Source organism: Neltuma alba, unplaced genomic scaffold, assembly GCF_004799145.2.
Source record: "Neltuma alba isolate B1F8T4 unplaced genomic scaffold, ASM479914v2 tig00012586_pilon, whole genome shotgun sequence".
NCBI classification, from domain to species: domain Eukaryota; kingdom Viridiplantae; phylum Streptophyta; class Magnoliopsida; order Fabales; family Fabaceae; genus Neltuma; species Neltuma alba.
In genome coordinates this window covers 398,477-411,433 of record NW_021637038.1, presented here as the reverse complement: position 1 = coordinate 411,433, position 12,957 = coordinate 398,477, and the positions used below count along the sequence as shown (strand labels likewise).

Genomic DNA, 12,957 nt, shown 5'->3' with positions numbered 1-12,957 from the left:
CGTTTCACTTTGAGGACCCTTTATTTGAAATCCTAAGCAACTAAGTATCAAAAATAAAGAATTGACTTGGAAAGGGATTGATTTTCTTTTTAATTAACTAATTGGAAAAATTTAAAAGGATGCAAAATGAGTAAATAATTTTTGGATTTTTAGTTTATAAAATAGATATGAATGAAATAAATAAAGAGAATTAACAAGTGACAGCAAATAGAAGAGCAATCCTCTAGCACAATGATTAAGGCTATCATTACTTCAATTAATTTGGGAGTTAGCTAAATTCAAAAGACTCTAAGGGCCACCCCCTAGACTCGGTTTAATTAGAATAATCAATACCAAGCCACCTTGCATATTAATTATTCACAATTAAACTGTTTCAACACAATTAGCGAAAAAGAAAATCCAAGAAAAGCAATTAACATTTTTAGTCCAATAACCAAGCCACCTTGAATTACCACTAAATGTTCACAATAATTTCAAAACATAGTCTGACCCAGTACAATGTAAAGAAATTAAAGCTAATCATAGCATGATGTTAAATGCTAATCAAAGATTCCAACAACTACAACCAATCTCAATACAAATATAAATCATCACAGCCCATTCAAACATTATAAAATTCATTCTAAGACCTAGAAATCACAATTATAATGAAAGAAGTAAAGATTAGAAGAGTTGAAACTCCCCTTTGAAGCTCTAAGTTCAAGCCATAACCATTGCTCTAGAGAATTGGAAGGATTTAGCTACTCCTAACCATCACCACAGCTCCACCAAAATTCCAATTCGGTTCAGCCATGAAGAACAATGAAGATGGAATCTGGAGGAGTGATTTTGCCGTGAAGATATGGTCCTTCGTTCTCTCTTCCTCGCCGCTGGTCCTCTTCAATTCACGCCGCCTCCAGCTCGGGTCCGTATACAGTGCTCATCAGGTGATGAGCACCCGGTGCTCATCACCTGATGAGCCATCTGGGCTGTCCAGATCTAATCTGGACGGTCCAGATTTAATATTTTAAAATAATTATTTTAAAATAGAAAAAAATATATTTTTAAAGAATGATAGTTAGGATATTATCTTTATTTTTTATCCTATACCTATTAAAATAATTATTTTTTAAAAAATAAAAATAAAAATAAAATTCAATCTGGACCATCCAGATCAGATCTGGACGGTCCAGATCTGATGAGCATTGGGTGCTCATCAAAACTAATGAGCACCCAATGCTCTCCGCTCCAGCTCGTGAGCGTCTCCCTTGTGCTGCTCGTGGGTTTCCTCTTATTTCCGCCGCCACTGTTCGCTTGCGTCTCTGTTCGTGCCTCTCTTCCCTCCGTGTGTGTGTGAGTGATTATTATTATTAGGTTGGGGGAGGGCAAAACGTTCCGTTTTGCTCTCCCCTTTTTTTATTGTTATATATATATATATATATATTTCTTTTCTTCTTTTTTTTATATTTTTAATTCTTCCAAAAACCTGCAAACAAAATTCAAAAGTAAGGTAGCATTAATTGTCCTAAAAAAAACCAATTACTTACAATTAAACCAAAATATGACAATTTTGCCCCTATAAAATAATAATTCAAAATAAAATAAATTAAATCATTAAGGCAAAAAGAGACCAATTAAGCTGACAAAACTCATATAAAAGATACCAAATATATAAAAATAATTGATTTTGTCAGATATATATATATTTATATATATATCTTTTTACAGGAAAGAATAGAGACAAAATCCAATTTTAAAGAGTGAAGAATTTTGGGGAAAAAAAGGTTTTTGGTCCCTAAACTTTTGTGACAATGTGGAAAAACTACATGACCTTGACCCAAATTGACCAATAACTATGCAATTTCCTGCAACACCTTACTTTTATATATACTAATAGGATCAATATAATACTATGAATCACTAATACCAGGTTTCCGACTTGGTGAAAGATAGGGAAATTTTTTTCCCTTCAATATTAGAATCCATCAATCAAATATTTCAAACCTTTAGAATAACTAATGAGTGATCCACAATCAACCGTGCTTTCAACTTAATCTATTATCACCTAAAATGATATCATACTGTGCAAATCATAATATTATGTTAAAAATATAGCAACCATCTTGGTTGACAGCACATACCAGCACCCGGCAATACTCTTCTCCTTATGAAGGATACAAAATAATATTTATATAAAGAAATTAAAATTACTTGCCCATATAATATATATAATAGTATAAAAATAAATTATCAAAATAGTCTACCACAACATACAGAATATAGCAGGCATCCTGCTCTTCAACCAGCTCACCTTCTTCTTAAACAACATCCTTATCCTTCGAGCTACTAGCATTCGTTGTTCATCATAAATGGAAGGGTGAAATTCCAAAAAATCTCCGTAGTAGTAATTTCCAACAAACACTAATGCAGATTACATAAAGCATGCAAAACAAGCCAAAGTGGAACAAAACCTTGCAAGCTAATACAGTTGAGCATTTATGCACAATGATAGATAGAAAAGCTGAATAAATAATGTGCAAATAATTGGCAGATAATGCCCCATGTCTATCAACTACACGCGATCACGGCTAAATAATCCATGCAAGGAATTAAGGATTACATGTTCTTATGGTTTAGAAAAGCAATATGACACAAACAGACATGCAGTAATCATATATAAGTGTAAGGTAGGAAAGACCTACTACCTAGTCTGCTTCCCTCCAAATCATCGTTCTCCTTTCTTTCTGCTTCCTGGTGAGTTTGAGCATATATCAAAACCTATCATATTCGTAAGAGTAGATCAATATTTGATCCAACTATAATTCATAAATTAAATAACTCTCTTTAAATCCCAAATCTTTAATCTCTACCCTTACATAATAGTTGGTCATCCTGGACAATTTTTCTTATTCAAACTATTTTCTTTAGAACACTTCCTTCCTTATCTCAACCCATACAGTTACTTTACTTAGTAACTAGTCATCTTGGTCAAATATATTATCTTTAATTATTGCATTTAAGGGTAACGCCATGTCCCCAATTCCAATTTCAGTTCCACTATTAAGTGGTTGGTATCATGGAGAAAGTAAAGATTTATACACACACACACATATTTATATATATTATTTTAATTCTCATTTAACTTCAATTAACACTTATATTCTAAAGAAACAAGGCAGTTTCTTTTCTTCACAAATTGACAACAAATATCTATCTATCATCACATTCACATCTTGTACCTATTATGTAGCTATTTTCCTTTTTGATTTCTCTTCTTTTTTGCCAATAACTTCGGAACACAAGTAAAGTTTAATTCTTTCTTAATTTCAAACATAAATTTTTCCCTCAACCCTTCGGCCATCACCACCCAATTAATCCAACCATATATTCACCTATGCAACCTCCAAAATCATAATCAAGCCACCACACTTGTTCAACTATTTCAATTGGGAAAAGTTCCCTTCCACTTAAACCTATTCAACCCAAAATCTTTCTTGACAGTAATTTAATTTTTTTTTTATCTTCATACTTCTTAACTTTACTTTTCCTTATTCCACTAAATAATTTAATCTAACATTTCAAAATAAATCTACGAACTTTTCTACTTATTATTAGCAACTCATATACCTTTAAGATACTTATTTAACTTCAATAATTCGAAAATTCCAACTTTCCCAATTATCAACCTCACGGACAACAGCAACCAAACAGCACATGCATATATTAATCTAGTTTCCTTCTTTCCTCCCGCCATGTGTGTGTGTGTGTCACTTTTCACTTCCAATCTGATTTTAGCTTCCAAACTCACTCCTCAGGCATACCCACACAAACATAAGCATACATACATATATAAACCCAAGCACTCCAAATTCTCCTCTATGACAAATCTGGAAATTTACCAGATTTCAGTGTCATTAACTATCAGCTCCCATGTTCAGTACACACAAACAATCGAATATATACATACCACACTTCATTCTTATCCTTCTACCAAAACCAACCCAGCATCAATACAACGGATTCCAACTCCTTAAGGCCAAAATTTTGGTTTCTATATTCGGTTACTCTCGGCCAGCAATAATCAAAGCAAGATAAGCACATTAAATAGCATCCCTCCTTCGTCCTTTCACATGCAGGGCCATATCTAACTTAAGCAAACATTAATCCATCCAACTCAACAAGATTCAGAATTAAAACTCAGAGGAATATACGCCCCTGTTCGGCCGAGACAAAACGGAGAAGGAATCGACATAAAACAGAACATCTTCATTATTATCTTGTTTTCCCATAACCAGAAAACTAAAGCTCTGTTTCGGCTCACAAAAACAGAGTAATAAATCCACATACAACCACCATTATCAACATGCAACTTCATATTCATATAATACACGTTTCCTCTCTCCTAATACCTCAAACCCGATGCCTATGAACTCAGAAATGACATGCTCTGTTCAGGAATTCATGAAACAGAGACAATAGTAACATGAAAGCTCAAAAACCAGCATCATATACCTCATTCTTGCCATAGGACACGAACCAACCGGTCCTCCTCTTCTTTCCTTCACTTTCTCTCACTACCCGTTTCTGTCTCTCTCTCTTTCTCTCAAACACGCCATAGCTACGCAGCAAACCCAGAAAAGAAGAGTGAAGAAGGTTTAAGAGGCTCACCTTGTTCAGGATCCAATCTTGCATGCAACAAACGGTTTCCGATCACTACCTCCTGCTTCCTCTCTTCCTCCGTCACTCCCCTCGCTCGCGTCTCCCTGCGTGAGGCGGAAGTGAAATGAGGGAGGTGGGTGCGTAAGATGATGGTTAAAGGGCCAAGCACACGTGTAAAGTGGGAGTAAAAACAAAATGTCCATTTTGCCCTTACACTCTGCTTTCTTTGAATTTCATCCTTCTACTATTTTTCTGAAATAATCAAACTAATTCTAAAATTAATCCTTGATGTTCTGTACGGGTTTTCTTCATCCATTATCTTCCTCGACCTCTAAACTAAATTTCATAAAAATTTCAGGTCAAAAATCAACTCCTAACTATTTTTCTTGAATTTTTTAAGAAAATAGCACTTAATTTCAGAAATTAATCCTTGCCCCATTTTAAGGATTTTATGCCTCCATTATCTTCTTTACCATCACAACTGGTTATCCGAAAATTTTCAGATTAAATATAAATCTCTAAGTATTTTTCCATAATTTTCTTTAAAAATAAGTCATTTTCCTGTTAAAATTATGTATTAAAATTATTTAAGTCATTTTTTAGGGAAAATAACTTTTCCAAAATATCTCTAAACTTGAAAATCAATATTCCATAATTTTTTTCAATTTTATTTGGTTATTAAATAATTTTAATGATTTTTTTTTTGCTCATCCTAAATCAGAATGTCCGAGATGTTACATTTTCCAAGAATTTTTAATGAACATAAACGCAGCACAACCGCTTGTCTATCAATAAGACCGGTATATGTAAAAGGGAAAAAATGGACGGAATTATATAAAAGAGAAATATTATAAGGTACTGACACACTCATCCATACTGCCATTTGGAAAGTCTCTGTAGCACCAACAGGTTTTCGTCCACTATCAATGCCAAAGGAGAAGATATCTGACTTCTCTATGGGTTTCTTGCTCGCTGTATGTTAAAAATTACTCCTTCCATCCCATATTATAAGTAATATTAGACCTCATCGCGTAGATCAAAGTATTAATTAAAATTAGTTAAAAGCAATAAATGTGTAAAAATTAGAAGTTTTTTTCACTAAAATGTCCTTATTTATGAGGGAGAGAGAGAATAAGAAAATTATTATAATAAAGAGAATTACAAAAGAGAGAATGTGTGATGGAGAGATGATGGTTTGAGAAATGAGATAATAAATATATTGAATATTAAAATAAGTAATTAATGAGGGCAAAATAGAGAATTCGCTACAAAAATTTAAGACAACTTGTAAATATTACTTATATTTAAGGATAAGAGGGAGATGATAGTTGTTGCTTATAATATGAGATGGAGGGAGTACTATCAAATAGGAATAATTAATAAGGGTATGTTAGAACACAATATCTATTTATTATAAATAACTAATTTAACTAATTTTTTTAATATTCATAAATTAGTTATCTACCTTTTATATTAAGAACTAAAGTTAAGAACTAAAGGTAGTATCAGTTCATTTACTATGAGCTGCTTAAACTTCTCAACGTTAGATATGACTTCTGCTTCTCATGCACACGTGCATGACAATTATTCTTATGTGGCATTATGGCAGCCCTTATGATGAGTAGTTTTTTTTTTTTTTTGTGAATTATAGAGGTAGGTATTAACAGTTTGGGGTTATAAGTGAAATGAAACTCACGCATGGAGCTTTTATATTACTAGGTTACAAGGACATTATTGTTCGTTATTGATTGGTTTTCATGATTGAACATCAGATATGAATACGTACGGGTTCATCATATTTGGATAAGTATCATTATCCAAAATATTTTTACTCAAAAATATGGTAGCTATGTATAATTATAATCCTATTTAAAATTTTGAGCATAAAATGAGAGAATGAGACAACATTGAGAGGGTTCGCAGTCATAATTTAATTTACATAGTTTTAAAATGGCCAAGCAAACCCAATTTGTAGATTGGCACAAAATGTGCCAATAAATTATCTGCATAGATCAAAGATAAATAATCTCTATTAAGCAGAATCTCAAGAAGAGCCTTCAGTTGTATTTTCGCGGCTTGATGAACTGATAGGCTCACTGTATTCTCCAGTGCTACTGCCTCCGCCTAGTGCCCCCTTCCAAAACTTGTTCGGGTCCACTTCTGTGCTCTCCTCGTTCCAATTATCCACGCTAATCTTTCCTGCTAAACCATCCACTACCTGCTTCATTTTTGCATAAACATCTCATTAAATTTATACAAACTCTTCACAACTTACTCACACCCTTATTCTTAGTTTGGATGGGAAGAAAAATGGAGAAAAGAATACTAGGAAGCAAAACACTCAAAAACGCATTTTAAATGGATGATTCACTGGCCTGGCTCATTCGAGGACGATGATCTGCTGAGTGGCGCACACAATTTGCAGCACAAGACGCCATCCGAAACATCTCTTCGGAGTTGTAATTATTATGCAACCTTGGATCAGCAAGAACCTCAAAATTTCGATTCCCCAACGCTGTCGAGAGTAAAGGTCTCGCCTGCAATCACTTGTCTATCAATCAGATCCATTCCTCTTTAAACAAAGAAATTCGAGCACGAACTTCAGATCGAAAAGGAAAAATAATAGTAAAGCACCGCTCACATACCCACTCAACCAGACTGTCTTCTGTGAAAGACCCAGTTTGAAGAACAGGTTTTCGTCCAGTAATTAACTCCAAGAGCACAACACCAAAGGAGAAGACATCTGCCTTCTCTGTGAGTCTACCGCTAGATGCATATTCTGGAGCCAAGTATCTATATTTAATGAAACCAGAACCTTATGCGTGAAGATGGAAAGAAACAGTTAATGGTAAAAGAAGGTAATTCAAAGAAACGTATGTATTATCTAACGGAAATCCACAGACTTCGTCGAGAGATAGACCAGAGAAGTTAGCTAATACTCGTCTGGTGTTAAATATATGACCAATTTTCCAGTGTAATTTATAATATAAAATAGGTTTTATATTTAGTATCGGAGGGAGTATAAGACTGATGTAAGACTCACCCAAAGGTTCCCTTTATTCGGGCTGTAGTGACATGGGTATCATTGTCTGATGAAAGTTTGGCAAGTCCAAAATCTGCAATCTGATGAATAGATACAATAAAGACATTATTTTTCCCCCTTTTTTATAGATATGTATGTTGATACAGTTTGACGATTGTCCTGGATTAAATTGTAATTATTCTAGATTTCTTTCTCATACACATGACTTCTTTTCTATGGTGGTTGAACAAGAAAATTGAGGTTTCTCTCTGATTGAATCTCTAACGAGGTATTAAAACTTGCATTAATAGAATGAGAGACCTACCTTTGGCTCAAAATTGTTATCAATAAGAATGTTAGCTGCCTTGATGTCACGATGTATGATTTTGGGTTCACCTACAACGTAACAAACAATAGTGGACTGAAAAAGGAAACCTTCTATGATTAATTAATAAGTGAAATAAGTTTGCTTTATTATTGGATATTATATCAAGTAATTAAACTCACAGTCTTCGTGCAGATATGCCAATCCTTTTGCAGAGCCATTAGCAATCTTCATCCTTGTTGACCAGTCCAGAGTGTCTGTATCTTTTCCTGAATGATTGCACATATATATCCATTATTGTATCTTTATAAGACTAGGCAACATATCATTTCCACCACAATGAACAAGCATATAAAGCATATAAAGGAAATCTATGTATTATCCTCGGTCCTCAATATAACAGCTAATAAAGGGGTTTTTTTGTCCTAAATATAATATCCTAGTCTATTTTATCTCTCAAATTTATAATTCTGTCCCAAACTTTCCTTACACATATTAAAGGGTACAATGCAAATAACTATAGAAGTACTTTAGAAAAACCAACACATTTTTTTACAAGTAACTAATTTAACTAATTTTCTTAATATATACAAATTAGTTAACTACCTCTTCTATTTAAAACCAAAAGGCAGTACATCCTGTTTCAACATAAAATTGTTCGAACACTGATATGTAGGTACTAATGGCATATAAGCAGCCAATGCATTCATCCATAGGAACAATTTTCCTAAAGTAAACAAATAATGAATTATCACACTGTCAAAAAAAAAAAAAAAAAAAGACTTCTCATCACAATTATTTCATGTGGATGTCTACATTCATAGAATGTAACCCGTCCCCTATATCTGGTAAAATCAAATTTGCCTTTTGAACGATATTTGGGTTTCAATTAAGCCCATCCCACTATTTCTTCCTTTTAGGACTAAGACTTCTTTTATAGGAACTATAAATGGACCTTCTCATTATGCTATAAATAGTAGGGATACTTCAGTTCATTTTTTCCCAAGGAATGAAATCCTTATTCAAAATCTCCAACATTTAGAGATTCCAAGATCTTAGAAACATTCCTGCCTATGTTTAACACATCCATATACATGTTATGATACCTCCCCTTCATTAACAATTTTTATGATTTATCAAGGGGAAATTACATTGTGTAGTTCCAAAGAAAAAACATAATTATTATAAAGTCTCAAAACTAGTTAATGACAAGTTCTTGTATAGGAAATGACAATAAGTTTCAAACTGCTACTTATCATTGGGAATTTTTTAATAATTATATTCTTTATTTGTGACCTGATAGTGATTTGCCCATTTACCAACGGCTGAAAGAGTGGTTAAAAACTAAAGAAATCTACAACATTGTGAAATAGGCTCTAAATCATACCGTGGAGGTGGAAGTCCAGGGTTTTATTAGGGACAAACTCATAAACAAGCATCAACGTCCTTTGAGATTCGGCAGTGCAGTATCCAACAAGGGAAACGAGATGTCTGTGATGGACTCGACTAATGACCTGCACTTCAGTCTGGAACTCTTGCATTCCCTGTTTGCTTCCAGATCTTTGTTGCTTAATGGCAACACTTTGATTATTTTTAGGAAGTACTCCTTTATGGACAGTGCCAAAACCACCTTGGCCCAGAAAATTTGACTCTGAGAATCCACCTGTTGCCAATTCTAATTCTTCGTATGTAAATGTGCCCGGTGAATGATCAAACGTAATGGAAGATGGTAGAAGTGAAACTGCAACCTCTTCAGCTGCAAGAGAAGGTGACATCAATAATCAATACTGTGTGTGTGTCTACACATATGTAGATATAGTAGTAAAAGAACAAAACTCAACTAGGTCCAGTTCTAATCTGGACACAACCATACATCTACCCAAAAAGCAAAAAATAATTGGACATGACTCCCAATATACGTTGTTGATCGTGGTTCGAAAGGATCCTTAATTGTCCTCGTAAAATTTCAAAATATCATTCCTTTTATATAAAATCTAATGGTTAAAAGCAAAAAAAAAAAACCTGATAATTAAAAGAAAAAAAAAATATTCAAGAAGTTGGGGCATTACAAAGGTATCACAGGAGGCAGGAACTCCAAAGCCCAGAAATGGCGAACTTGAAAAGGAACCTGATCCTCATAGAATTGCAAAGCGAAATGCTTAAAAGAAGGAAAGCAGAAAAGGTTTACCAGCTGGTTGATTTGGTGGAAGTGGTGAATGACTCCTCTTTCTCCATACGTAAATGGCACCCAGTACCAAGGTTATCAGCACCAAAGTCATCAGTGAACTAAGCAAAGCCCCCAGGAACAGATCGCCTGTGTTTGATCCATCCTGCCGGGATGGTGGCGGGACATTCACCGGGGGATATGGCGAGGGAGATGGTGAGGGAGACAGCCATGAAGACGGCGGGAGAGATGGTGGCACCACTATAGAGTAGTAATCACTGTAGGAGAGGAGACGGCGGTATGGCCGGGTGTCTTGAGGAGTCCACAGAGAGGGTGAAGACATCGCCGGCAAAGAGTTGAGGCCCCGTTCAAGTGTGTCTTCTTGGAGTTCCAAAGGAGAATCAAGAACTCTGAAGCAATGAGCGAAAAAAAATGAGAAGATCGAGAGCAAAGGGAACGCAATTTACAAGAAACCACCATGATACCGTTGACTCAGATACGGTTGACCTTTAATTAATGTACCTATTAAAAAATTTGGAGAATGACACTTGAGGGCCTGTTAAGAGAGACAATAACCTATTTGCTAAATAAGTCTCTTAAGACTAATGGCATTAGCTGACTTTGACGAGACTTCCTTGACATTACACTAATTCGGTTCACCTTATTTGTCATTCTAGAATTAAAATAAACACAAACAAATTACTTGGGGCACTACCGCAGGCAAATTTGATTTTTTCAATCTCTTCACTTTCCAACAGTGCCGGCGGAGACCAAAGTAGCATCAGTCTGTCAACAATCTTCCCCGTAGCAGTATTAATGCATGAGTTGGCCAAAGAAAAATCAATATAAACCTCTGGACGGTTTAGAAGATTTTTAAAAGTCCACGTCAATCTCCAGTTTCCAGAAGAAATCATTAATATTATTATACATATACACACACATATCAGTATCAATATATACCATTAGCTAATCATATATATGCATACATCATTACATATGGCGTGCTTTTATATATATATATATATATATATATTCCCTTCTAAGAGTTTTATATATCACACGCGCCATCCTTTTATTCATGCCTATTCTTTCGTTGAAGAAAATTATTAAGTTCGAAGTATGGTTGAACACTGGTAATCTCATCCTGAGTTTCCTTTCTACGTGAAGAAAGACCCAATATAATATTTGAATCCTATTTGTGTTTCACTAGATGATATGGAGAGGGATCAAATTGGGATAAGTTGTTTCGCGGAAGTTTGAAATCATACGTGTCAAACTTGTGAAGGATATAAATGGGAAGATGTAATATGTGGAAGACCAAATGCTAGATTGATAATAGAAGGCATGGCTCATTATGTATGGGATATGTAAGTAATAAAGTTGTACAAATTAAATGATGTATATGTACATTGAACATACATAGCGTCCAGTTGATAAAGAATATTTTATAATTTTTGACCATTAGAAAATAATTTTCGAATTAAATTTACGTAAAAGAGTTGCTAATTTAATTTGCTGTAGCCATTTGACTCAACTGACACTTACTACCTCTTTAAATTTCACTTTAGTATAAGGACATAAAGTTGCATGTTCGACTTTCTATGAGCGCGATAGATATGTGAGTTCCTTCTGTCAAGTGAAGGATGATAAGAAAAACGAATTACAAATTTCAAATTTATAGTTATTAATACTAAAAATCGAAGTTGTTAACTTATTATTAATTAATGAAAGGATACTGATTATTACGTTGCAGATTCTGGAAAAATTAAAAGATGTAACTTCACTGTTAAATGAATCTCTTGAGACTATAGCACTGACATTGACTGATTTCACATGACTTCATTGGTATTATACTGATTGGTTGGGCTTGTTTGTCAATGAAAATAGATAAAATGGAATAATATATAAACATGCAAATTATGTGGTGCAGCCTAATTTAACTTTGAAACACTTCACTCCCTAAAAATCACGCAAACGCAAAAGGTATTTGGGATCATGCAAAAGCATTTTTAAAAAATATTTTTATATAAACCGAGATAAAACTCTTTTTACGTATTTATTTTATATACCATAAAATCACTTTTAAAATCATAATTTGGTTTCCACCCAAACACCCTCTAAAGCTACATGCATATATAGCATATTTCTTTCACATAATTCTAATGACCACAGATATTTTATTAACCAGTGATTATTAATATTACCTCCAATCTTATTTTGTAAGACTTTGTTTATAAACCATAAAAGAGGTCTTATAATCAGATCTGGAGGCAGTAATAATCATGTGCGTCACCGTTTTGAATATTCTTTATACCCACGTGACTACTAAGGCATGAGTTGGCCAAAATTAGGGGGAGAAATATGCATGCCTCATGACTGTTTATAAGATTTGGTCAACTCGACGGCGGTTTCCGCTTCCAGGAGAAATTATTAGTATCATTATCCTTTTTCTTCTCCTTCTACCATTCTTTGTAGGACTAGAGACTATCTGCTCGTCTTGTCTAATTTACTTCTCTAATTCTATTTATAAGATACTTTTAGCATGTTTCACACTGACTAAAGATAACCTTAAATTATACTAACTCTCCATTAAAATACTCTTCCGGTCCTAAATATAAAACCTCTTTTGTGATGTAAATTACACCACAAAAGGGGTCTTATATAGGACCAGAGGAGTATAACAACTATTCAACTTTACTCTTATTTAATATATATATATTTTTTAAAAATAACTATCTATATTATAATAAATAATGATGGATAAAATAATACATTCGTGTTAAAAATTTAATGAAATAATTTATAAAT

The 12,957-nt window shown here is 33.8% G+C and overlaps 1 protein-coding gene across 1 annotated transcript; it reads right to left on the bottom strand.

Moving 5' to 3' along the window:
• Positions 1 to 6,682: 6,682 nt before the first annotated feature.
• Positions 6,683 to 9,760, bottom strand: LOC114728970 (proline-rich receptor-like protein kinase PERK1). The gene is made up of 7 exons (XM_028915912.1): positions 9,373 to 9,760; positions 8,168 to 8,254; positions 7,986 to 8,056; positions 7,682 to 7,761; positions 7,284 to 7,431; positions 7,014 to 7,175; positions 6,683 to 6,856 (listed from the first exon to the last, which is right to left on the bottom strand). The coding sequence occupies exons 1-7, from the start codon at positions 9,758 to 9,760 to the stop codon at positions 6,683 to 6,685; spliced, it is 1,110 nt and encodes a 369-aa protein (XP_028771745.1).
• Between the last annotated feature and the right edge of the window lie 3,197 nt (positions 9,761 to 12,957).